At 41.3% G+C, this 27,458-nt stretch overlaps 1 protein-coding gene across 1 annotated transcript in view; it reads right to left on the reverse strand.

Moving 5' to 3' along the window:
* The window catches only part of TMC1 (transmembrane channel like 1), a gene marked incomplete at its 3' end in the record, with an annotated part of 59,849 nt that overhangs the window by 31,767 nt on the left and 624 nt on the right, over positions 1-27,458 (reverse strand). The window contains exons 2-9 of the mRNA XM_081943833.1: positions 21,805-21,855; positions 18,530-18,839; positions 16,210-16,347; positions 14,044-14,134; positions 10,563-10,644; positions 9,297-9,403; positions 7,568-7,690; positions 2,332-2,354 (exon numbers count right to left, since the gene is read on the reverse strand). Of these exons, the coding sequence (XP_081799959.1) occupies positions 2,332-2,354; positions 7,568-7,690; positions 9,297-9,403; positions 10,563-10,644; positions 14,044-14,134; positions 16,210-16,347; positions 18,530-18,839; positions 21,805-21,855 (925 nt within the window). The remainder of the gene's footprint in view (positions 1-2,331; positions 2,355-7,567; positions 7,691-9,296; positions 9,404-10,562; positions 10,645-14,043; positions 14,135-16,209; positions 16,348-18,529; positions 18,840-21,804; positions 21,856-27,458) is intronic.

Raw genomic sequence — 27,458 nt, forward strand, 5'->3', positions numbered from 1 at the left:
CACAAAAGGGCAGGTTAGGGAAAAGATCATCATAAGGAAAAATATCTATGTTATTATTAAAAGTCAACACCAGTGGTGAGATTCAGCCAGTTCACGCCTATTTGGGAGAACCGGTCATTAACTTTCTAAGCAGTTCGGAGAACCAGTTGTTGGAACAAATCTCATTTTGTTTTTTGTTTTCCACTTTACAGGGCTAATCCTGTAAGGAAGGCAGGAAGGGAACATTCTGGTGTTGTTTCTAGCCTAATCTTTATTGCCCTGCTTACAGAAACTGCTTTTCCGATTAACCATTATTACATTGTAACAGCTAAGGCGAAGCACCCATCGATGTGAGTGATGTTGAGGTGGCCACGCCTATCCAGTCACATGACCACCGAGCCACGCCTACCCAACTGGTCATTAGGGCAGAGAACCGGTTGTTAGATTATTTGAATTCCACCACTCAACACCAACATGAAAGCATAATCAATCAATCAATGACAGACTTGCCTGAAGAACATGGTTTCTTGAGTATTACATGGATTCTACATTTTTATGTATTAAGAAAAAAAAATCCCATTTCTGTTCCTCTACTTCTGTTTGCTCTGCTGCCCTCTTCTCCTTGTTCCCAGATGAACTAAAAGTGTTGCATTGTAATTTCAGAGTTTCTCTATTTCCCCTCTCCTTTTCATTCATTTCTATTTTTATTGAAGCACATCTGGTGCACACCAATAAAATGCATCTGAGGTTATAAATAACAATACAATACAATACAATAATCCTGGAGAAAGGGAGATGTTGCTATTGCAAAAACTGCTTTGTTTTCCCAGTTTGAACAAATTTACATGTTAGTAAATTTGAAGGTGGTAAGTCCTGACAAAGAAGAACGATCTAATAGCGATGTTAATCTATGCCTGCACTCTGTTTTAAAATATTAAACATGAACAAAAAACATTAATTCCACTATGCTGCAGTAAAATATAAATGTAATACCACTGTAAATCTTTCTTGTGTAGTTATTTTACTGTATGTCACTCAGAGTTGTTGCAGAGTTGAGCAGCCTAATGAGCTAACTAATTAATATTGATAAATGATGGCTGGATCGTTCTAAAACTATCATATAGATGTATGGTCTGGCTTAGAATAATGTGTGAGCCCAGCCACCATTGTTTATAGGCAATGCTTCTAACTCAACAATGGAGATGAATACCATTTCCTTGTGAATTTTTCAGCAAGCAGCACAATTTTGTTCTGCTTCCTCTCTGGTTTCCTACATGATTTTTTTTCCCAATCTGTTTGAGGGACAGGAGAAAAGGAGAAATATATGACACTGGGTGGCAGCAACCACCAACATTTCCATTCTTCTGTCTGTGTCTGGCTGACCAGCCTCACAACATTTTAACATCCACGATTGGTAGATTTTATTGTAAAACGTCAGACAAACTCTAGGAGCTCTCCAGAGGCCATCCAGATTTTTGTAGCCCAGATATCGCACCTCTAAGCTATGCCCTTAAAAAGTCAAATCATTGGGAGCTCATCTAAGTCCTCATTCTGCCTTGGCCAGGAACATAAAATAGAGTAAGCAAGGGTACACACATTACCTACAGCCATGGTTCACTCAATCGTGATGTTTACACAGCAGGCTGTACACAAGTTATAAATCAGATTATCAGAATGTGATGGACTATCACATAGCATGATAAAACAGTGATTTGTCATAATACCCTGAACCACTAAATAACCTGATTGCAGTCTGGTGTAGCATATTGTATAAATGCAACAATAATATCCTGGATATATTTTACAGTAGGATTTTCCCCACCATATCGGGCCTACAAAACCCAAATGACTCCTAAATGGCAGCAAAGAGAGAGAAAATCCAGATCTTTACTATATTTATTGTTCATCTGGATTGTTTAAGCCCAGACCTAGTAGGCTTATCGCTTTTTTTTCTGATACAGTATATACTTTATTATTTTTATCAGTTTTTTATCCCATATTTTTAATATATTTTGGTCAACTCAATGACCTTTGCAATCATATTATAAGCAACTGCATTCTCTTTGCTGATGATGTAAAACTATTCAACACTATCGACAATGCTGCTATCCTACAAAAAGACCTTGACTATGTGTCAGAATGGTCAAACAATCGGCAACTTCAAATCTCAACCAACAAATGCTCTGTCTTACACATTGGCAAAATAAAATCAGAACACAAAATACAAGCTGGACGGATATGACCTCGTAAAGGACCCTCATTCTGCCAAGGACCTTGGAGTACTCATCCCAAATGATGTGAGTGAGAGCTCACTGTAACAGCATTGCCAAAAAGGCATTAAGAGTTGTTTACCTAATCTTACGAAGCTTCTTCTCCTGTAATATTAAACTGCAAACTAAGGTATACAAAACTTTTGCTAGACCAATTCTTGAATACAGCTCATCTGTCTGCAACCTGCACTGCATATCCAACATTAATACAATCGAATGAGTCCAGAGATATTTCACGAGACGAGTCCTCCACTCCTCTGCTCGCACCAGAATATCTTATGCCACCACACTTGAAATTTTGGGCTTAGACAACTTAGAACTTTGCCATCTTCAATCCGACATAAGCGTAGTACATAAAATTATCTGCTACAATGTCCTACCTGTCAATGAATACTTCAGCTTCAACCACAACAACACACATGTGTACAATAGATACAAACTTATGGTAAACTGCTCAAAACCTGATTGCAGAAAATATGAGTTCAGTAACAGAGTTGTCAATGCCTGAAATGCACTACCTGACACTGTGGTTTATTCCCCAAACCCCCAAAACTTTAACCTTAGACTGTCCACTGTCAACTCACCCCATTCCTAAGAGGTCTTTCAGGGGTGTGCATAAGGACACCAGCGTACCTACCATCCCTGTCCTAATATTCCCTTGTATTCATATTCATTTCATGTATTCATAATCAACAGATAACTTATATCTTTTCTAATTCATGCTTGATGATGATGATGATGATGATGATGATGATGATGATGATAATAATAATAATAATAATAATAATAATAATAATAATAATAATAATTCAAAGCTGAATTCTGGAAACATAATTAAAGCCATCAATACATGGGCAGTTCCAGTGATACGCTACTCAGCTGGAATCATCAACTGGACTCTGGCTGAACTGGAAAACATGGACCGGAAAACACGCAAACTTTTGAATATGTACCACGCTTTACATCCACAAAGCGACATCAACAGGTTGTACCTGCCAAGAAAAATAGGGGGCAGGGGGCTATTGCAAATCCATCAAACTGTAGAAGAAGAAAAACAAAGTTTGAATGATTATGTGAACCAAAGTACAGAAATATTGCAGGCTGTGAAAATGGAGAACAGCATAAAAACAACAGAAACAAAGGCAGAATATATATGAAAAACAGCTGGATGACAGATTAAATAGATGGAAAACCAAAGCTTTGCATGGACAGCACTTGAAAAACATTGAAGGAAAATGTAATAAGAACTTTTTTTTAAAAAATTAAATTTATAAACCGCCCCCTCTCCCCGAAGGGACTCGGGGCGGTGTACAGACAATAAATATAATAGACAACAAAGCAAAACACAAAACGCAGACAAACCAACTTAAACACACAGTCTGTATAATAACCAAACTAACTGATAGTTAAAATAGTTCCAATTAAAACCTATTAAAAACCCCAGAATTAAAAAAAAATTTAAATGCCATCCAGGAAGGTCAGGATTAGATTATACTATATTTATAGTTACAATTGGGCCAGGCCGGCTAATTTGAACAAGTGGGTCTTGAGTTTCTTACGGAAGGAGCGGAGATCAACAGTAGTTCTAATATCGGGGGGGGAGGTCGTTCCAGAGGGTTGGGCCCATCACAGAGAAGGCCTGCATTGCTTAGCGGATGGTACCCGGAGGAGTCCCTCTCTGTGAGAACGGATTGGTCGCAGGGATGTGTGGGGTAGGATGCGATCCCGCAGATAACTAGGTCCTGAGCCATGGAGCGCTTTAAAGATGACAATCAACACCTTGAAACGCACCCGAAAAGCCACAGGCAGTCAGTGCAGCTCGCACAGGAGCGGTGTTACATGGGAGTACCTAGTACTCCCCATTATTGTCCGCGCGGCTGCATTCTGGACCAACTGCAGCCTTCGGGTGCATCTCAAGGGGAGCCCCATGTAGAGAGCATTGCAGTAATCAAGGTGGGAGGTCACCAGGGCATGAGTGACTGTGCGAAGGGCGTCCCGCTCTAGTAGGGGGCGCAATTGGCGCACCAGACGAACCTGGTGGAATGCCCCCTAGCCACGGCCGTCACATGGTCATCCAGCAACAGCCGGGAGTCTAGGAGGATGCCCAAATTGCGCACCCTATCCACCGGGGGCAATTGTTCACCCCCAATGGCCAGGGATGGAACATACTGGCTAAAGCGGGGCGCGGTAGCCACAGCCACTCCGTCTTGGAGGGGTTGAGTTTGAGTCTGTTGTCTCCCATACAGACCCAGACGGCTTCCAGACACCGGGACATCACTTCAACGGCTTCGTTGGGGTGGTTCGGGGTAGAGATGTATAGCTGAGTATCATCGGCATACAGATGATACTCAACCCCGAACCCTCGAATGATCTCGCCCAGCGGTTTCATGTATGTGTTGAACAGGAGAGGTGAGAGGACCGATCCCTGCGGCACCCCACAGGTGAGCGGCCTCCGGGTCGACCTCTGCTCCCCCGTCAACACACATTGCGTCCTACCGGAGAGGAAGGAGGAGAACCACCGCAGTACGGTGCCCCTCACCCCCATCCCCTCCAGCCGACGCAATAAGATACCATGGTCGATGGTATCGAAAGCCGCTGAGAGATCTAAAAGGACTAGGATGGAGGAGCAACCCCCATCTTTCGCCCTCCAGAGATCATCCACCAACTTGACATGGACATGGCTGAAGATGGGAACTATCAAGAAAGAAACGGAAAGTTTAATACTGGCTGCTCAAGAACAAGCATTACAAACTAATGCCATGAAAGCGAAGATACAAAAATCCAATGGCAACCCAAACTGCTGACTTTGCAATAACAAAGTCGAAACTGTTTCACATTTAATATGTGAATGCAGCACAATCGCACAAACTGATTACAAAGCTACACATGACCGAGTTGCTAAATTAATCCACTGGTCATTATGTAAAAAATATGATTTACCTGTATCCAGAAAATCATGGGAACATAAAGTGGAAAAGGTGAAGATCTTGTGGGACTTTCGAATACAAATGGATCGTCATTTGGAGCACAACATGCCAGATATCACGGTTGTAGAGGGCCAAAGTATACAGTTTATTAATATCGCTGTTCCTGGAGATGCCAGAGTTGAAGAAAAAGAACTAGAAAAAATAATGAAATATCACGACCTGGCCATCGAAACTACATGGCTATGGATGAAGCATGTAACAGTGGTATCCATTGTCATTGGGGCACTTGGTACCATGTCCAAGAATTTTACAAGATACATCAACAAATTTCAGCTTCCTGCAATAACACCAGCGGAACTGCAAAAAACTGCACTACTCGGAACATCTTATATTTTAAGAAGGTACTTGGTTGATACCTAGGACGCTGGCAGAAAACCGTATTATAATAATAATAATAATAACAACAACAACAACAACAACAACAATACTCTGCAGGAATAATTGACTGGACCCAGATGGAGTTGGACAATTTCGACAGAAAAACAAGGAAGCTTATGACAATGAATCATGCTTTGCACCCTAAAAGTGATGTTGACCAATTGTATCTACCAAGAGCAGAGGGTGGTCGAGGACTCCTACAAGTAAAGCAGACTGTGGAAGAAGAAAGACACAGCTTGAATGATTACATCCAGAAAAGTGAAGAACCAATGATTAAGGAAGTAAATAAAGGAGGCCTTTTCAAGACAACTAAGTTAAAAGTTGAATATAAGAAAGAAAAAAGTAATTAAGAAGTGAGCTGAAAATTGGAAAAGCAAAGCTATGCATGGCCAATACTTGAAAAGTATTGAAGGCGAAGCTGACCAAAAACTAACTTGGAACTGGTTAAGATCAGGAGTACTGAAAAAAGAAACAGGCAGCTTTATTTTGGTAGCTCAAGAACAAGCCTTAGCCACAAACTGCATGAAGGCAAAAATTCAACATGTTACCATCAACAGCAAATGTCGCCTCTGTAATGAGAAAGATGAGACAGTCGACCACTTGAACAGCAGGTGCAGCAAAATTTCACAAACTGACTACCTATAACGCCATGACCACGTTGCTAAGATTATTCACTGGAAATTGTGCCAAAAGTTTGGATTTGAGTACCTGTGTGGTGAGTCAGGCTGAGAAAGAGAGTTTTGGCCCAAAGTCAGCCAGCATGCCTAAGGCAGGATTAGAACTCACAGTCTCCTGATTTCTATACCAGCACTTTCACCACTACACTAATTTTTAATTCTGATGGCAAAACACAGGAGGAAGCTGCCGACGGAGTCAGAGGCTTAGCTCAGCTACTGACCACATGCTGGTTTTCAAAAAGGACAGGCTGTAACAAATATTTACTACAGAATGTACAAGAATTGTACATCTCCCACACGCAATTGCTTCTTCCAGCCCTGCTGCATCACAGTCATTTGGACACTCTAATAAGTAGCTTACTGTTAATCCCAAGGAGTTACTTGCTAAAAGTGAAAAGACAGGAGTGCAATACATGATTAGAAGCTGAGCTTCTCTCTCTCTCTCTCTCTCTCTCTCTCTCTCTCTCTCTCTCTCTCTCTCTCTCTCTCTCTCTCTCTCTCTCTCTCTCTCTCTCTCTCTCTCTCACACACACACACACACACACACACTCTCTCACACACACACTCTCACTCTCTCTGTCTCTCTCTCACACACACTCTCTCACTCTCACTCTCTCTCTCACTCTCTCTCTCTCTCTCTCTCTCTCTCTCTCTCTCTCTCTCTCTCTCTCTCTCTTTCCCTCCTTGCTTTCTTTCCTTGTGACTGTCACTTTGCAGACTGACAGGCAGAAAGGACAAAATGAATCCAACAGAGTCCTTCTGCTCCTGAAGCAAATCTCCCTAGAGAGTTTTTGAACATCATGAATTTGTCCTGGAGCAATTCACTAAGAAGTCCCTGGAATCCGTTTTACAGCACATCAACTTAATAAATATGAAATGAAGTGAGGGGTCTTCCATCTTCATTATTCATATAAGAAAACTGTGACAAATCAGCCCTGGGTTGTTGTCGTTGTTTTCTTTTGGGTTATGGAAAAGTTCCACTGAATCCCATTGGGGACCATTTTTATTTTTGTTCCCAAAATGGTTTTGAATATTTTTGCTAAATTCAGTTAAATGTCATATATGGAATTAACAACCCTTAGAAATTTGCCAATGTTTCAGTTTTACATTTTCCATAAGGCAATAAAACCAACACTGCCTAGTCTTTTTCAGTCAAATATTCTCCAAACGTTGGGAGACCATTCCCAAATTACTAGTCAGCTTGTCAAGAGGCCAGAAGAGCATACTGAGTGTCATCCCACATAATGAGAATGAGATGATTGTCCTAATGTAGCACATTATTGTAAAATTGTCTACTTACACTGAAATCCCACAAAGTGGCAAAGTTCATAGCACTTGCTTCCTCTGCTCTTGGCACAGTTTTTCTAGGCAAAGACCCATATGCCTTTCCCATCAATGCCTGCATACAAAAACGGGGAGAATAGTTCCCATTATATTCACATGAATAATCCAATAGCGATTGAGGTTCATTTTTTATTGTTCCAATATGTTGGAAATCGGAAGTTACATGCTGGAAATGTAATATGAAATTCAACATGCAAAATCATTCACCCATTACGTCAATATCATCTCAAATATTCATGAACCTTAGAACTATAGGTTTTGTATTGGGGAAGAAGAAGATTGCTATCATCACTTTTTTTTTAGCCAAGGAGTTTTAGGAGACAAGGGATCTGGAGGTGGTTAATGGACTAAGATGAGACCTCACCTCTTCCCTGTGTGCATCTTGTTCCCTTCCTCCAAACCTTTGTCAATTTTAAACCAAACTGAGCGTTACTATTTATTGTTTTAATGTTTTACATTGGTGTTTTATTAATAGTTAACTGCCTAGAGGTGGGCAGCATATAGGTTCAATAAATCAATAAATAAATAAATAATAAATAAATAAATAAATAAATAAATAAATAAATAAATAAATAAATAAATAAATAAATAAATAAATAAATAAATAGAGTTTGTTAAAGCATGGCCTACAAAACAAAGATATGGAGAAATCTATACAGTTTTCTCATAGGAGATGTATATCAGAAAACCTTAGTTAACTAGGAATTATTTAGCACTTTTATATCCCCCCCCCCAAAAAAAAAGACATCTCATTTTATATCTGGTATCCTCTCCAAGTGCAACATCAGTCTCAGTCAACACAGCCAAAGATCAGGGATTATAGAAATTGTAGGTCAAAGTTATCTAGATGACTATAAGGTCCACGTGTTGTTTTTTCTTGGCATTTTGTCTGGCTTAATTGCAAGATCCACTTGCACTGTATTTGCCCAGTTCTCACAGTGAGGCATTCTTATAATGTATGATGTGATGTGGGGCTTTGTTTTCCAGCCAGTTTATTGTATAACAGATGCTGAGGTTAGAGCGGTTTGGGGTTAAAGGGAATTAGGTCAGGGGTGGGCTGCTATGGGTTCGTCGGGTTTGGGAGAACCTCTAGCTAAGATTCTGCATAGCTCAGAGAACCTGCAAATCTCACCCCTGGCTAGCCCCGCCCACCCCTCCCCTCCCAGGAGTCTCCATGTGGCCCGTTTCGCATGCCAGGTAAGTACAGGGCCTGCCCAGAGGCTGGGGGAGGGCAAAAAATGGCCTCCTGGAGGCTTCAGAAGGCCTCCGGAACCTGGGAAGACTGCTTTCACCCTCCCGGAGGCTCAAGGAAAGTCTCCAGAGCTCAGGGAGGGTGAAAAATGTGTCGTTTCCCCCCCCCCCCATGGCCATGCCCACCCAGCAACTGGGCAGAGAACCCTAAAGAAAGCTAAAATTTTTGAAGCCCACCCCTGCCCAAGGTCATCAAGAAATGTCCATGCCTAAGGGAGAATAAGAGTTTGGATTTTCCCCTCCTAGTCCAGCTCTTTATCCACTGTGCCTTGCTGGTTCATAGGCATCTCACTGTTAGAACTGCCATAAAGATCATTACTGTGCTAAATTTAAACAAAAACAGCAGAGAGTCTTTAACATAACTTAAATCAGAAAACCAGGTGCACATGGAAATGAAATTGTGCTCTCACCTCAGGCACCATGACAAGACCAAAGGTCAGCCCGAATAGTACTATATTTATTCCATACATCCATCGCAAAAATATGAAGTAAGATGCAACCGAAGAGCCAAAATGACCTGTGAAATATTCAGATAAAGGCAGATAAAATGAAAAAAAAATTATGTCCTTTAAAAGAGAATAACCTGATAAAATGTTTAAGTGGGTTTAACAAATCGATATATCAGCAAATAACATTTTTCCATGAACATAACTTTTTGATCTGACAAAACCCACAGAAGAGTACAACGGTAGGCTTTATATGATAAAGATTAGCCAGGATTTGAGAAAAAAATAGTTTTCAGCATCCTGTATAGGAAGACTTTAAATAAAAACTGTGGCATAATAGTAATTTTAAACAACAGAATATAAACTTTAGAACTAAAATTAGCAGATTAGGAAACTAAGATTAACAAGGTAAGAATAAAATTATAAATTTAAAAGTTTATTCATGTGCACAAAACTATTCAGCTATAATAATGGAAGCACAGATTTACTGTCCCTGTATTTATGTTAGAGTCTTCACATGTACATCATCCTTTTATTTAAATTTTTAAGCCTTGTTATTTTGCTTAATTCTATAAAATCCCAGAGAATCTCAAGGAACATGCACAAAATTATTTCAAAAGGATAATTTCCGTACAAAAATAAAGCCAAAATGTCATAGCTTGCATTAACTTTGGTGTAAATTGTTCTTCTGGAAAGGCTGATTTGTTATTTAGTATATGGTTAAGACACCAGTCTTAACCAGGAGACTGTGAGTTCTAGTCCCGTCTTAGAAACAAAGCTAGCCACTCTCTCTCAGTCCTAGAAAGCAGACAATGGCAAACCACTTTTGAAATCCTGTCAAGAAAACTGCAGGACTTGTCCAGGCAATTGGCAGGAGTCAGACTGTTTGAAAGACAAACAAAAAAAAAGAAAGGAAAGGAAAAGAAATGAAAAGAGATGAGAAAAGAAAAGAAAAAATCTTTAACAGAAGGTGATTTCTGAAGAAGGCAATTTAGGTAGGAATCAGCAGTGGAAGAATAGCATATTTTTATGAGTGCAGGCAATTAGCGCAGGTAATACTGACATGGGCGGAGCAACAGGCTGATTTTTTACAGGACATCTCCTCAAATATTGATGGAGGAGAATATACTTTCAGGAAAACGTAATTTTTTTTCATCATACATGATGCCCAGCAACATGTCACTTATTTTTACCAAATGGGTGAGGAGAGAAAGGACATCGGTCACTTACTTTCAATTTCTTTTATTTTCATTTCCCACGGTATACAGGCTGTTTTAAAATTCTCAAAATCACGCTGAAATTTCATCCATTTCTGGAAGAAAGATCACATAGTGCTGTAGCCCATTTGAATAACAATGGAAAGCAAAGGAAATGAGAGGAGCAATGATAGTTATACACTCTCTTCCTATCTCCATAATGCATACACAATCCATTTGTCGGAATAGCTTTGGCAGTGATGTCTTTAATGTCTCTGTACATTTCTGTTTCTTTCAGAATGAAACCTGGACACCTCACCAGAGCAAGCTGACATATTAATTAGAAATATTATACGAATAGTTTCAGCCTATCTGTGTACAGATAGTCCTCAACTTACGACCACAATTGAGCCCAAAATTTCTATTGCTAAGTGAGACATTTGTTAAGTGAGTTTTGTCCCCATTTTACAACCTTTCTTGCCACGGTTCTTAAGTGAATCACTGCAGTTGATAAGTTAGTAACCCAGTTGTTAAGTGAATCTAACTTCCCCATTGACTTTGCATGTGAGACGGTCGCAAAAGGTGACACAGCAAAGGTCACAAACATGAACCAGCCGCCAAGCGTCTTAATTTTGATCACATGGTCATGGGAATGCTGCAAAGCTCGTCCCTGTGAAAACAGTTATAAGTCATATTTTTCAGTGCTGTTGTAACTTTGAATGGTCACTAAATGAACAATTATAAGTTGAGGACTACCTATTATCTAAAAGGTCTATTTCTCAGCTATTACGAAAGACACCTAAAGCAGAAAGTATCTGTGCCCTTTCAGTACCAATGCCAATACAGCTTTGTTCCTTATGCCATCCGTCTGATAAACATGCAAGATTTCTCTTCCCATGTACATGTACACATCCGAACTAGACTGTGTTGTTTCTCCGTGTCAGATAATATATGTGGGCACATGCATAATTTTGTATGTATTTATTTATCTTGCCATGTTTATGTAGCGTATATTAGAGATTGAGATCCTTTGACAGTTGTATGCAACATAATTTCATTTTAATGTATGCCGATTAGTATGCCAATTCAAAGTGACAATAAAATATCCTAGTAATAACACCTAATAATACCTTGTCAGAGTATGAATATCCATAGACTGGAATAGACATGGCAACAGGTCTCCAATGGGGACTGTTTGGATAGACATGGTAACAGGTCAGCCAATGAGGGCTGTTTAGAAGCTGAAACAGTATTTGCTGTGTGAGCAACAAGCAGACAGCAAGGAGCCTGGGATTGGCTTAGGTTAACTTCTGTACTAAAGCTTCTAGTCTGTGCTGAGCTCAAAACTAGTCTGCTGCTCTAAACTGAAACAGAAACTGTTCTCCCCTCTGCTTGTGTTTGCTTGTTTCTCTCTACCACGTTGGAAAACCTGCTTTTGGTATTGGGTGATGTGTTAGATCAGCGATGGCGAACCTTTTTTGGCTCGCGTGCCACAAGTGGGGGGAGCGCGGGGGGGTCGTGTGCGGGCGTGCCGCACCCATAATGCAACGTGCCCCCCAGTGCGCATGCGCGCACAACGCGCCCATTTTTGCATGCTTTTTTTCGCCCTCCCCAGGCTCCAGAGGCTTTATAGGAGCCTGGGGAGGGCGAAAAGAGCCTCCCCCGGCCCCCGGAGGCCCTCCGGAGGCTTCAGGGAACATCCGGAGGCTTCCCTGAAGCCCTCGGAATGCTCAAAACCACCCTCCGAGCAACCCGGAAGTGACTTCCGGGTTGCTCGAATGGTCGTTCCAAGCGCTCTGAAGGCTTCAGGGAAGCCTCGGGACGGTCCCTGAACAGGCACGAGACGTGCGTCTCCATCGCCCAGGTCCGGATCGCCTCCGCGGCGCGGCGCCTCAGGCCCGGCGTCCTTGCGCCGCTCCGCCCAGCCTCTGCGCGCTCGCCAGGGCCCAGCCTTCACATCGCCGCCGCCGCCAGGACGGGCTCGGCCGGAGGGAAGTCCGTCAGGCCTCAGCCGTGCCACCCTTGCCTCCTCCTCCTCCTCCTCCTCTAGCCGCGCCACGCCAGGCAGGCCGCGCAGCCACCTCGATCCCGGCCTCAGGCGGCGCCGCGCCACGCTCAATAGTCGCAACTCGGCTGCCTGCCGCCTTTCCCCTCCTTTGTCTCCCAGCCGGGGCGGCCCGCCGCTGAGTTGCGACCATTGCCGCCGCTGCTGCCGCTGTTCACAGGACCCGCCTCTCACCCTCTTCCTCCAGTCGGCAGGCTCCGATTCGTTTGCTGCCTGCCGGGCCCCGGCGCCACGTTCGAGCCGGAGGGGGAAAGGAGGAGAAGGAGAAGGAGGACAACAAAGCCCCCCTCGCTTTCACCGTCCCCCTCCTTTCGGCTTAATCCTTGCGACACCCGCGCAAAGCCCCGAGGGGACGGATTCCTGTGCATGGCAGAAAGGCTATAGAGTCCCCCCTCCCTCCGCCATCCAGACGGTCCCTGAAGCCTTCGGAGCGCTCAAAATGACCCTCCGAGCAACCCGGAAGTCACTCCGGTTTGCTTGGAGGGTGGTTCCAAGCGCTCCGAAGACTTCAGGGAAGCCTCCGGACGGTCCTTGAAGCCTCTGGGGGGGCGGGGGAAGCTCTTTTCGCCCTCCCCAGGCTCCTATAAAGCCTCTGGAGCCTGGGGAAGGTGAAAAATAGCTTTTAAAAAGGTGAACTCAGCTGGCCAGCACGCGCATGCGCGCTGGCCAGCTGACAGGGCAGCGCCTCACGTGCCCTGACAAATGGCTCCACGTGCCACTTGTGGCATGCGTGCCATAGGTTCGCCATCACGGTGTTAGATTATATATAAAGAGAACTTAATGAATCCTGCTGAATCAGTTACCCGTGTGTGGTTTCTGGATGTGATTGCTGCAACAAACTCTAGCATACCTTTCATCACCTGAAGCCAGGTAGAGCTACGCCTCTATCAAAACATTTGAACTGACCTATGCATCTTAATCCACTTTATTCTGTAAACATTTCTTTTCTTATTCCTAGCTAATTTACTCTGGATGAATGTACTTAAAACTGCAGTTCTAAATACACATTGAAGTACCTAGTGTTAGTGATCTTCATCAATGCTTTGCACACTTCTTCGTTGGACTGTTTACAGTGTGATTTCACACATACATCATCAGAATTTAATATACTAATATTTAACCCCTATCAGCTGCAAGAATGGAACTTGCTGATCTAGTTTCTTTTCTTTTATTTACTTTATTAAAAACATTATTTTTATTTTACTTTATTCCCTCTTTTTCATAAATATTATAGATTGAGAACACCTATGTCTTCAAAATTGATTGCAAAACCAGGATGGTGTTTTGCAGTATTCGTCTGATCTTGCTCTTAAAAAAAAAACAAGGCTAAATGCAATCTACGTGAAAATGGAGCTATTTAGCCTAAAAGAGGCATCTAGGGAGATGGAAGTAATAAGCTATTTCCATTGAGCTACTTCACAAAGTTTGAATAAGGAGAAATTAGGCTTACTTTCATCATCATCACTTTATATGCATAAAACTTCTTTCCTTTGCCTTTCCCGAGAGCCCCTTCAAATTTTTCTACAAAACGCTGGGCATCTCTAAACAAGTTTTTAAAAGAAAGAAATACATTGACATAGCAGAAATAAACACATTGTTCTATTTGTTAACATGCTGAAACCAGTAGAAATCAGGGCAAGTGTATAAAGAAGGAGCAAATCCCACACTCACTCGCATTGATGGAGTTATCTAGTTGGGTAATGAAAATTCTGCAAGCAATAACTGAGCTCAGAGAGCACCGAGGATTCCACAATTAAAAGTACTTGACACAGAGTTCCTGACAAGCATGTTATGACATGTGTGTACTTAGAGCTGTACAGGAATGGGCTGCTACGGGTTCACCCGGGTTCGGGAGAACCTGTAGCTAATGTTATGGCTGGTTCAGAGAACCTTCAAATCCCACCCCTGGCTGGCCCCGCCCCTCCTCTCCCACATTGTCCTGCCCCTTCCAGGAGTCTCCACGCTGCCCATTTTGGATACGAGGTAAGTGCAGGGCCCACAAGAAGGCTTGGAGAGGGGAAAAACAGGCCTCCCGGAAGTTCCGGAAGGACTCTGGAGCCCAGGGGAGGCAGTTTTCGCACTTGCAGAGGCTCGAGGAAAGACTCCAGAGCCTGGGGAAGGCAAAAATGCACCCATCCACCCACGCTGTGGTGTAGGAGGTTGACCAGACCATGCTCACAATGGCCATGCCCACCGTGCCCACGCCCACTCAGCAACCAGGCAGAGAACCCGTTGCTGAAATTTTTGAAGCCCATCCCTGCAGCTGTAGACATATAAAGCTCCCTGAATGTCTTATAACATTTGAAATTGAAGTTCTGTGAACAAGCCATTAAACCAAAATGTTAAATAACACCAAGTGTCACTTCAGGCACTTGCAAAAGCATTTAAGCAATATATATATATTACTTAAATATATATATATATATATATACATACACATACATACATACACATACATACATACATACATACATACATACATACATACATATGTGTGTCTGTGTGTTGTATTTGTGCTGATAAATAAATAAAGGGAGACTAGTATTGATCTATTGCAAGCTATTTAGCTCTCATCAGATAGCCATACCCTTACTGGGATTTGAACCTGGGCTGTATTACATATTAGGCAGATGCATTAGCCACTAAGCCACAGGCTCTCCTCCTTATCAGCTGAGCCAGGGAAATAGGTATGTATTTATCAGCACAAATACAACACAAACATAGCAAAGGCGACATTAAAAATAAAAATATGGTTTTCTGCCTGGATGGTCTTCTGTAATGAGCTGAAGGACATATATAACCCATGATGGAGTAAAATGTACACTCTGAGTTAGCTCATGAAAGCTTTATTAAATTAAAGGAACTTTAATCTAATTACCAACACACACTACATCAAACTTTCATTAGCCCATGCATAATTGTCCTTAAATGGCTTGGCTTAATAATTAATTGCAAGTGTAAGGTTACAACTCCCCAAGCATGTGGTGTCCGGTACTGAGGCTGTTTCAATGTTGCCACAGTGAGAATGAATTACTCAGCTTAAGAGGTCACTGCTGAAGATTTGAATAGGTGAGCCAACTTTTCATGAACAGGTCAAGCGGGATTCGGGCATTAACTGAAATCCCACAAGTGAGAAATGTCCTATTGATATTGATCAATTTTAACTTTTCAGGTCACCTTCGTACAAATATTGGATTTTCACAATGCAAGTCCTCGTAGTAGCACCCTTAAGATATGACTGGAATATAAAATTTAAGGTAGATATAAGTTCACCTTTTCAGCAGCCTGGTTAGGTCTTAACAGATGGTAGCAGCTTTCTTAATGTGTTTAGGTTTGGATATTAAGCAGAGTCAGGCCTGCTTAATGCTGAGTTGGGAGGCTTCCAAGGAATAGCAGAGCTGTCTAGACAGTTGTCAAGAAAAACTGCATGCCCAGGGAGTCACAAGGAGCCTCGGTTGAAAAGAGAGTCTAAATCTTATATTTTACCATTTCTATCGCCCCCAAGTGTGTAGTGAATTTAAAAAACCAACCCAGATCTATGGGAAGAAGAATTTAAAAGCAATTGGAATTCACAGCTCAGACTCTAGGTTAATTATTACATAAATCAAGACCCTACTTCAAGATTTTCAGTTTCTTTTTCATATTCCAAGGCTTGTTTCGCAAAGTGGAAATCAGCTTCTTCTTCTCTTCCACAGCTTCTTTCAACTTGGTCAGTTCCTCCTCTGTCATTTCCTCTTCAGAAGTAGAATCTGAGCTTTGGGGGATGGAGAAAGAGAGTGACCAACCTTAAGGGTATAAAAAGGATGAGCTCTTTCCTGAACATTTATGAGAAGGTCTAGAACAGGGGTGTCAAAGTCAAGGCCCTGGTCTGCAGGGTGTTTAGATGTGGCCCACGGGGCCACCCTGGAAACACTGAAGGAACATCCACAGTGCCTCTGCCAGTGAAAATGAAGCTCTGTTTTAACTGGCAGAGGGTTGCAGGAGGCAGTCACAGCCAAAAACGGAGCTTAGGAGCCCATTTTTGCTTGCAGAGTGCTCAGGCCACCAAGTCTCCCAACATGAGTGACATCGAGCTGGCCACACCCACCCTGGCCATGCCCACCTTCCCCCCCCCCCCTCCCGAGATCATACACAACCCTGATGCAGTCCTCAATGAAATCAAGTTTGACACCCCTGATCTAGAAGTAGCTATATATTGCTTAACATGACTAGCTTTCTTTGTTATGTGGTAAAAGAACTTCCATTGGCCAAATGGGTAAATTCTGAGTCAGCAGATGCGAGTCTTGAATATTGATAACGAACAATGATAATGAAAGCAACTTCAAGGTTGGGGAGAATAAAATGTATTAATTTATCACCTATTGCTTTCCTTAAAAATACATTGCACTTGCAATATTTGCAACCTTCCTTGCAACAAAACAGAAACCAAGCAATCTTGAAGAAATTGAAGCAACATCCTGAAAAATTAATGAGAAAGCCAATTTTCCCATACCTGCTAAAATTCAATTTGGCTGAATTTTAATAGACGTGCCTCAGTCAGTTCTTACCTATAAGCAATGTTGCTTATCTAAGGGATACGATGAAAAAGGGGACTTCATGACAGCAAATGCATCATTTTCTTCATCCTATTTTATGCTAAACTTGGACAGCCTTCATGGCCGGAAATCTGAGAAACTGAAGTCTCAGACATATAAAGGGATTTTGATTGGGAAAAGCAGCCTTAACATTTCAGAGTCACACTAAGGGGAAAAGATGTTGTACTAAAATGTATTTCCAGCATACACAAATGGAAAAAGAGAGATGAGCTACTAAAATCAAGAACAAATAGAGACACTGCTAATAAGAACCTGCATCCATTATAAATACTGTCATGAAAAATCTGTCTTTCCTCATATAGTTGAACTATAGCTCCAGGCAACCCTTACCACTAAAATGCTAGTTGCAAGCTCTGGAAATTGCAGTTCATCCACATCTGGATGGGACATATTCCCTACCTTCCAAGTATGCATCAATAGTCCATGAGGCTACCTGATTGCAACTAGGGCCTAAAAAACTGAAACTGGAAGGCAGAAGTCCAAGACAAACAGAGGAAATTGGTATCCTTCTTCTCACAAAGAGAAATATACTAAAATCTTGATAATGAACAACTTTATGCTATTACCATTCTTCCTTACCACATTATGCCTATGAAGCAACACCAAACAAGCAGGAACCAGGAAACCACAAACCAATAAACAAATAAAGATTGATACAATAAGCTACCCTATACTGTATAAACTGACAGCAAATTTAAGTTCACCATCTACTCATGATGTTCTTCGCTTGGTAATGAAACATCTGCAGAACATCAACAATTCAGTATTGATCTACAGATATTCTCCATTCTTCTGATCAGTGGTGATTTCCTACTGGTTCGGACCGGTTCGGCCGAACTGGTAGTGGTTTGGTGGCCTGGGTCACTGGAACTGGCAGCGATACAAGCACGCCACGTCCCCGAACTGGTTCTCCGGGCACCACCATCTTGTTTTTTGCTTCTGCACATGCGCAGAACAATTTTTATTGCACTGCGCAAGCGCGTACACCATGCATCAAGGGTGCATGTGCGCGCAGCGTGCCCACGAGCAAATCGGCAGTAGTGCCTGCCGGAACCCACCCCTGATTGCGATGTGATCCTAAATGGCAATAGGAGAGGACAAAACTGTATATGAGAAAGAAGAACCCAGAAAAAAAAAACAGAAGCAGAAAGAAGTGTAGGAATGAGGCTGCTAGCAGGGGCAAAATACTAAACAGTAAGAATTATGTATTTGTCACCTTCAGTAAACAAAGTGATTGCTTAACTAAAAGTCTCAGGTTGTTTTATAAAGAACAAATACTGGTTAATCTGTTGACTGAGATAATAGTAACGCTATCAAGTACTATGAATAAGAAAAGAGTACCTTGATCCTTTTCTCTTCTTATCTTGGTTTTTCTTTTTCTTCTTCTCCTTCTTCTTGTCCTTGCTTCTTTTGTCCTCATCGTCTTCATCGTCATCTTCCCTGGACTCATCCCTAATCTTCTGATTTTCTCTGTTCTTCCTGGTCTTGTGGGCTTCCCCGTCGGATTCACTGCCTTCATTCCCATCTTTCCTCCGTCGTCTCCTGTATCTTCTCCTGCGTTCTGCAGCCGTCTCTTCTTCATCCTCGTCCTCTTCCTCGGTTTCATTTTTCTTTCTTTTTGATGCTTTTTTCTTTTGCTCAGACTGTTCCTCTTCATAGAAAAGAAGACAGAAACACTTAGCTTAGTCAGCACAAAAGGAGCCTGGTCCCTCTTCTGTCCTTCATCCCAGATATAATTATTATTTTCCCATTCCATGAATGCATTGTCTCGTAGATATTCGTAATACAATAATTGAAATATAGCTCCCACAATTTCAAGGGTGATCATTTTCTAAGAACTCAGCTTTATTGTCACACATTTTAAACTACAGCATTTCAATCTGAAATGAAATACTATTACCAAAATAGCAACTTCATAATTGAGTTAGACCGACTAAGCTAATATTTTTCTCTAGAAGGATTTACGTGAATTCAGTGTTCAATTGCATTAAACAGTGCAAAGCACTGGTGACCTAAACGATACCTAAAGTATGACTCTGATGACTTTGTTCCCAAAGTGAGCAATACATTCGGTATTTACTCAAAACATGGTCAGTACTATAAACACTGAAAGCACCTATGTTTAGAAATGATTCTCTCTGTTCTCTGCCCTCTTCCCACAATATAGTGACTCACAAGCTACTCAACTGCATTTTAGCTTAGCTTAGTTGTAAGAACCCAACCCATGTTTATCCTCAATACATCTTGCAAATCCCAAAAATTAAAGCAGGTGCAGCAGTAGAAATCACAAGTAAACCAGTTTTAGCTATCTTACAACATGCTTAAAAATTTTAGATACTATTTCAGCCTTCCCCAACTAAGAAGCTATCCAAATATGTTGCACTACGGAGACGACTTCCGGGGGCCGAAGGCGACGGACATGTGCGTCCGCCTTCTTGCTGCTTCAGTGGGCTCCCCTGAATCCCAGGGGGAGCCTTGGAGGGGCGCCCTGCCATAGGGGTGGCTTGCTGGGACCCCCTGGAATGGCGGCGGCCAGGGGGGGTCTCCAGCCTTGCCCCAGGAGCCATGGAGCGTAGGGAGCGCACGGAATGCCAGCCTGGAAGGGAGCAATTAATTTCAATGCAACAGCTGAAGCGCGGTGAGGTCTTTTACAATTTACAATTTATTACTCTTTTGACTGATCTGCAGTTTTTTCTGGGACTTTGTTTCAACCTGTGGAGGAGTTAAAATTGGAGGGGGGGAGGAAGTTTCCACCCCCCTTGGAAAAGCGGCACTTGGAAAATCTCTCCCTTGCAAGGGAGAGAGAGAAAGTTTTAAAAGTTTTAAATACTTTCACTTCCCTTAATTAATGGGGGGGAAATTCTTTTTTTCTCTTTTAACTACAACTGCTAGAGAAAGGATGGCTGACCTGATTCTTCTCTAAACTATGCATGGGAATCTTGATTTTGTTGTTTCCTGACCACCAGTACTAGCTGAGCCAAGATGGCTCACTTCCTCCTTCTTCTTTGTCTTTGTGCATGAGACTCCTCCTTTGAAAAACTTTGTTGCATTGAATTAATTTCCACCCCAGAGACCTCCAGGAGCCTCTTCAAATAAGTTTTTTCCCTGGATTTGGAATATTTTGATCCACCCATCTGCTCTGGTCTTGTACTAAACGACTTATTCTCCTTTGGATCTGCCTGTTTGGCGGTCTCTACCAGCTGTGCTTTCCCACGGACACCATCTTGCTGTATAGACCAACAACTATCTCCAAGCTTCAGGATGGGTCCTAAGAAATTACCGTCTGGAAAGGCCTCATCGGCCCCGACATCTTCTACGTCCAGCCCCATTGCCCACCAGTCACAATTGGGATCCTTTTTACAACCTAAAGCCCCTGAAGAGAGTTTAAAGGATTTGTCTACTCAGCAGACGCTTCAGGCCCTCTTAAAGGGACAGGACAAAATGAAAAAACAACTACAGGACTTAAATGATCAGCTCAGAGAGACACAACAAAAAACTACACAGAATGAGTAGAGGATAGGTGTACTGGAGGAGGGTGCGGTTGGAATGAGAAACGACCTGGAGGCAATCCAAAGGGGGAATGCAGAATTTGAGAATCATGTGATAAAAACGGAATTTGAAAGGATGTCTTTTTTTCTTAGGTTCCAAAACTTCCAGAAGTTGAGAATGAAGATCTTAAGGAGATTACGACTACAATGTTAGCAGAATATATTAACAGAGACAAACAACAGCTTGGGTGGGATATTGACCTGATCTACAGGATTAATTCAGCCTATGCAAGAACACACAATGTTCCAAGGGAAGTTCATGTTAAATTTCTTAGAAAAACCACAAGACATGAGGTTCTAGGAGCTCAAAGGGGAGGACCATTAAAATATAAGGATAAAGAAATAACCATTCTTAAGAATATTTAATAAGAATATTCCTTCTTAGCAAAAAATTATATAATAACGGGGTTTGGTTCATGTAGTTGCTACCAGAAGGTAAGTTGATTTTTTGGGAGAGCAGTAGAATTAGAATTAACACAGTTGCGGAAGCAGAGGCTTTCATGAAAAAACACAGTGCTCTCTCAGGTGACACGGGGGATGTTACACAAGAAACAAAGCAGGGAGGGGCTGAGGCTCTGCCAGTGGATGGGGGGGAGGATGCGACAACAAGAAGACTCAGATCACAAAAGTGAATTGAAACACTATTGCAAATGTTGTTACAATGTACTTTTAAGGAAGTAACAAAAAGTAAAATGATTGAAACATATTGATGATTTTGTGCTAAACCTAAAACTGCTAATATCTATGTAAATGTTTATAGCTTTTTATTTTTCCTTTTTGTAAAAGTTGCGAGACCCAGGGGGGCTTCTCTCCCCCCCCCCCGCACGATGTAGCTGTCAAAATGTTCCATAACCTCTTAACCCCTTTTTCCTTGTAAAACTTTTAAAATCAATAAAAAAATTAAAGATAAAAAACAAAAAAAATATGTTGCACTACAACTCCTAAAATTCCCCAGTCAGGATTGCTGGAATTGATGACACCTTTAGCATCAACACATATGTGGGGTTCAGGGGAGGCTGTGTCTAGAGCTGAAGATGTTCTCCATAACATACGTTTTAGAGTAGTTACCTTCTTCACTTTCAGTAGCATTGTCTTCTTCGTTGTGTCCTTCAATATCCACTGTGGAGAAAAAGCAGATATCGTACACTGTGAAAACTGCGTGATCGGTGACATCTTTTTGAAAGAAGAGGATAAATTTTACACATATCAATTGTTATGTACACCTATGAGTTTAGAAGTGGTTTAATTGTGAGCAGAAGATGGGATCAGTAAAATGGAACATGTTCACTTTTACCGGGAATGCCCCATCCATACCATGGATCAGAGATCAATAAAAGTGGTGAAGAACTGAAACAAGATGCTTCAACTGAATACCCACTGAGGATGTCACATAGCCTGATGATGAAACCTTCGAAAGCTAAATAACCAGTTCAGAGAACAAACTACCAACAACAGATACAAGTTTCCCTGTCAATCACAGAAGGCTCTCCTCTCTTTTTTGACAAAAAAGCAACAGCCAACCCATAGATCAGGCACTACAGCTATTCCATAGGGCTGGGTCAGAGATACAGTAAAGTAGGAATATGTTTCACCAGGTGACCTGAATTCTTCCCACTAATGATATGGTTTAGCCTAGAGCAGAGGTGTCCAAACTTGGCAACTTTAAGACTCATGGACTTCAACTCCCAAAATTATCCAGTCCACATAGCAGGCTTGCAAATTCTGACTGCTGAAGTCTTAAAGTTGCCAAGGTTGATCACCCCGGTCTAAAGGGAAGGGCTGCCCAGTGAAGTGGGCCTCCTCTCTTACTACCCTCAGCACTCTGCTAAGTAGTGATGACAGAAGTGGGGAAAGAAGTCTGTTTGCCCATTAAGTCTCTTTCATGAATCAGGTGGGGATTGGGGAGTCATTAGTGCTGTGGAAAGCCTAATTAAAGAATGGAACGCTCCAGAGTCAAGAGCAAAATAATCTTGGGAAACAGTGCCCAGAAACCAGCAGGGAGGCTCTGTGCCTCCAGCATCCTAAAGCAGCCAATAGGAGCACATTATTGTCAAAGTGTGGTAGATCAGGCGTACCACAAAGCTTTTTTCCAGAAGAAGAGGGAAAGCACTGTTTCTGACTAAAGCTTTGTGGTCTCCCTGATTGAGCTAAAGTAGTGTTTTCCCTCTCTTTTAAGGTTCTTGGAAGATCAACACTGGAGGGGTGAGGTCAAAAGCGTTAAGAATTGAAATTTAGGTTGGTTTGTGTACATTTTTAGGAATTTTGTTTTTGAGCTGATTTTTTAATTATCCTTCCTGTCATTAAAAAAAAAGTGGAAATGGTTCACACCAAGGATGTTACATGCTGAATTTTGTCCAATTGATCTGGAGAACTAATGTCAAGGTGTGTTCAGTAGTGAGACTGAACAAATAACAACTTCTATGAAAAAGCTTAACAAAGAGAGTATAGACCAAAAGCCCTACTGAGATCCAAAGGAATTTGAAAGCCCTGAACCAAGCTTAAAGCCACAAAGGTGTGGCTTTTTTTTTGCAAAGAAGTTTACTAATAAGCTAATAACCGAAGCAGAATTGGATCAGGTCCTTTCCACAACCAATGAGGGAAGAGTGAACTCCAAGACTGATAGAATCTTTCCTGCTGATAGATAGATAACAAAGGAATATTTGGTTGAGGAGATGAATGAGCCTCATGCCAACTCCAAGGCTAACAAAAAAAAAAAACCTTCCCAGAGGAGATGCAGAAAGAAGCAGTTTGAGAATGTCTTCAATAGGTTCAAAAAAGAAATGCTGAAGTCACACCAAGAAGAAACAGAATTTGCTGCACCCAATGGCTCAGAAAGAAAGAATGTTCAATGCAAAAAGCCCATGGGACCAAACAAGGTCAGTGGAGAAAGAGAGAGTGGATTGCAAGAAGATGTTTCAGAAATCAATGAGACCTGTAGGGCTCAGAGAAGAAGCAGAAGGATTCCCAGGTGCCAGTTCTGTCCTTAGGGAAACTCCTGACCACATTAAGATTCCCCAGTTGCAAAAGAGAAAGAGATTGAATCTTTCTTTGTGATTTTGAGTGGGTGGTGATGGTGCATCCAGGTACTGAGTGGCCCATCGAACTCTCAGTCTGACTAGAAAAGCCATAAGAGGTTAAATTTAAATTGGATTAAAAAAAAAAGTACAGAGGGAAAGGGGTACACCTTCTCTTCCTCGAAGCTGCAATCCATACTCAATTCCAGCAGTAACCCATGACTGCTGTTAAAAAATAACAGTGGCGCCCAACCATTCCATGTGGCATTGACTTTGGCACTCAGATTGTTTTAGTTGCACATGTGCAGAGTCATCGTTCTCTAATAAAATTTAAGATGTGTACATTCTTTCAATCACACTATGTTCCATTGCTTTCCCTTTTCTCATCATCTGAAAGAAACCTAGCCCACCTGAAAAATGCAATGGCACGCATTTTGTCAGTTAAAACAAATATTTGATTTAACAGCATCCTTGCTGTTTTGTTAAACCAAGAGTGGAAGGAATGTCACAAATCATGTAAAAAACAGAGCCACATTTTCTAAATTTGACAGCTGAATGAGAGGGGGGGAGGGAGGTGCATACATATATTGTGTGCTACAAAGCAGAACTTCTTTCTATAAAGTCAGTAATATATCAGCCATTTAGGAGGGAGGATGGGTGGGATTGGGCTACATGCTTTCTGTTGGAAGCAGTCATTGGTCCCACTTATAAATAATTATTCACTGGAGAGGAGCCTAATGCTGGGAAGGATTGACAGCAAAAGAAGGAGATGACAGAGAATGAGGTGGCTGGATGGAGTCACTGAAGCAGTCGGCGTGAGCTTAAATGGACTCCGGGGGATGGTAGAGAACAGGAAGGCCTAGAGGAACATTGTACATGGGGTTGCGATGGGTCAGACACGATTTCGCAACTAACAACAACAATATAGACAATTAAAATCTTTGCAGTGTTTCACAACCTTGGCAATTTTACAATGTGTGGATTTCAACTCCCAGGATTCCCCAGGTAGCATACTGCTTAAGAGAGATGAAGACAAACGCCTTTCAAAAAAAAAAAAATTCTCTGCTAGAATAGGGCATTATCTGTTATTAGCAATAATTCCTTCACTAGTGTTCCAGAAGGACAATTCTCTTAGAAGTACTGTATTCTAAAACTAATGGAATGGCTGCACAATGGGTTTGAATGAGTTCAAGCTTGCAATACGATATGTATTGCAAGATACACTAAAGCAGTGGGTTCACCTACATATACCTCTCCATGCGGAGTCCTTGATGCTCTGAGCTTGGTTGTTTGCTTGCAGACATTGCATTACCCATCTAAGTAACATCATCAATACAAATGTGTTCCCTGTTTATATATATAGCAGCTTGCCCTGCCAGTTTTGATGGGAGGTGTTTTTTTTCCCTTGATAGTTCTTTGATTAGAATATCATCAGGGGTGGGCTGCTATGGGTTCGCCCAGGTTCGGGAGAACCCATAGCTAACATTTATTTATTTATTATTTATTTATTTATTTTATTTATTTATTTTATTTATTTATTTTTATTTTATGGCTGATTCAGAGAACCTCCAAATCTCACCCCTGGCTGGCTCTGCCACCCTCTCCCATCCTGCCCTACCATCCCCCAGAGTCCATTTAAGCTCACGCTGACTGCTTCAGTGACAGCAGTTGTGATGGTCAGTGATGAGTAGAGATTACTGACATTTCTCTCCTCCCAAAGGTGAAAGGGAGAAGGAAAGAAAATGACTTGTGGACTTCAACTCCCAGGACACCCCAGCCACCATGGGTCTCTCAGCATGGCTGGCTGAGGAATTCTGGAAGTTAAAGTCCACAAGTTTTAAAATTGCCAGGTTTGGAGACCCCTGCTCTAGCTCATTCTTGTCAAATGAACTAATTAAGGATGCTCCAAGTTCTGAAGGAGAAACTGGATCAGTAAATGTTCCCAAATCTTGTACATACCAATTGTACAAATTGGAATGAATTGTTCACAAGGCAAGATTAAAATCTACCATTGGACTGAGGCAGGGGTGAAATGCTACCAGTTCGGACCAGTTCGCCTGAACTGGTAGTAAAGATGCCAGCGGTTTATCCGAATCGGTAGTAAAAAAAATGCCTTGACTTTTTTTCCTGATGATCAGTTGTGCCACACAATTTATATTAGCTAGAAAGCAGGATTTAACTAATCTAAATCGTATGATGCAGCGGATTCCCCCCCCCCATGCACGCTGTTCGCTTACCCGCCTGGACATCACATTGCTACCAAACCAGTAGCAATGGTAAGTAGATTTCACCCCTGAACTGAGGAGAGTCATTTTGGTTAGGAGACACCATATCACTATCCTTGGGGAAACTGCTACTTGTATTATTTTTGCTACTAAATTTATTAAGGATTTTAGATACAGGGCAGAGCGCATTGGGGACAATTTGCCAAGATCCAGGTGAAATATGGAGCTAATTCCGAGCCAGCTGCAAACAAAACAAGGCAAAAGCTAAGGCAGATGAAGTTCTGTTGCAAGGACAAGATCACCATCTATCTTTCTCTTTGAATTTGGTTAAGTAAGACATACAGGAAAGTAAATTCCATTGAACCCAGTAAGTATGCAGTCATAATAAGCATGCTTGGTATTATAGTCAATTAGTCTCAGATATTTCACAGTTGCAATAAACATTCTGAATTTCAGTTAATGAAGACAAGACCAGTGTATTGTTTACCAAAAAAATAAAAGTGAAAAATTAGAGAGAGAGAAGAAGAGAAATTCATCTGAGGAATGTGAATGTTACTCTAGACTGTTTAATTAAGTCGAGTTTTGGCACAAGTTTTAAAGTTTTTCTGATCCTAAAAATCACTGACATTTGTATTAAAAAAAGCTGGTTCTTCAGAAAGAAGAGAATCTATTACTGAAGCAGGAAAATTCAGAATCACACTTCCCCACAATTTATTTTTGGAATTAGCAACATAACATTTACATGACAAAGTATATGTTTTCCTTCAAAGAAATAATTATTATTGAATGTAGTATGAGCCAATGTTAATTTGAATTATCTTTTTTGTTATTTCATTGCTTTGTATTTTTGGAAAAAAATATAAGAGGTGGATAACACAATTTAAAGAATCAAATACAAGTGATGAAATTTGACTGGATAACCAACAAATCTAAAAAAGCAAAAAAAAATGGCTAAACATTTCATATCCATTTCCTGTTGAATATTGAGTTGAAAATGCTTGGTTAACACATTTGAAATCCTTAAAAGAAATGGTAGGTTTTACACAATACATAAATCAGTAAATTCTACATCAAATTCTAAAACCCAAATTTTGGATGTGGCACAATTCTCTATATAAGATTACAATCCAAGAATGGTTCCCAATGAGAATTAAATTATATGATGTGTCTATTTATATTTTAAACACAGAGTTATTCTAAACGTTGAGGAAAGTCCCACAATTTAGTTATCTTGACTACCAAAGGGGGAATCAAAGAATTTTTCCAATAAAAGATATATAAAACCTTACAGCCATTAACATATAAAATTTAATTTGGTGCATTTTGAAGGGATATACAGTTTAGTGAAATTTAGTCAAGATATCTTAGGTTGCAATGGTATTACAATTTTCAAAATTTGTTCCATTCTACATTAAATTATTTTCCAATACTGTTTAATGATATAGCAGATATGGTTTATATTAATCATACCCAGGGTGGGAAA

Source organism: Natrix helvetica (assembly GCF_964273705.1).
Source record: "Natrix helvetica genome assembly, chromosome: 2".
NCBI classification, from domain to species: domain Eukaryota; kingdom Metazoa; phylum Chordata; class Lepidosauria; order Squamata; family Natricidae; genus Natrix; species Natrix helvetica.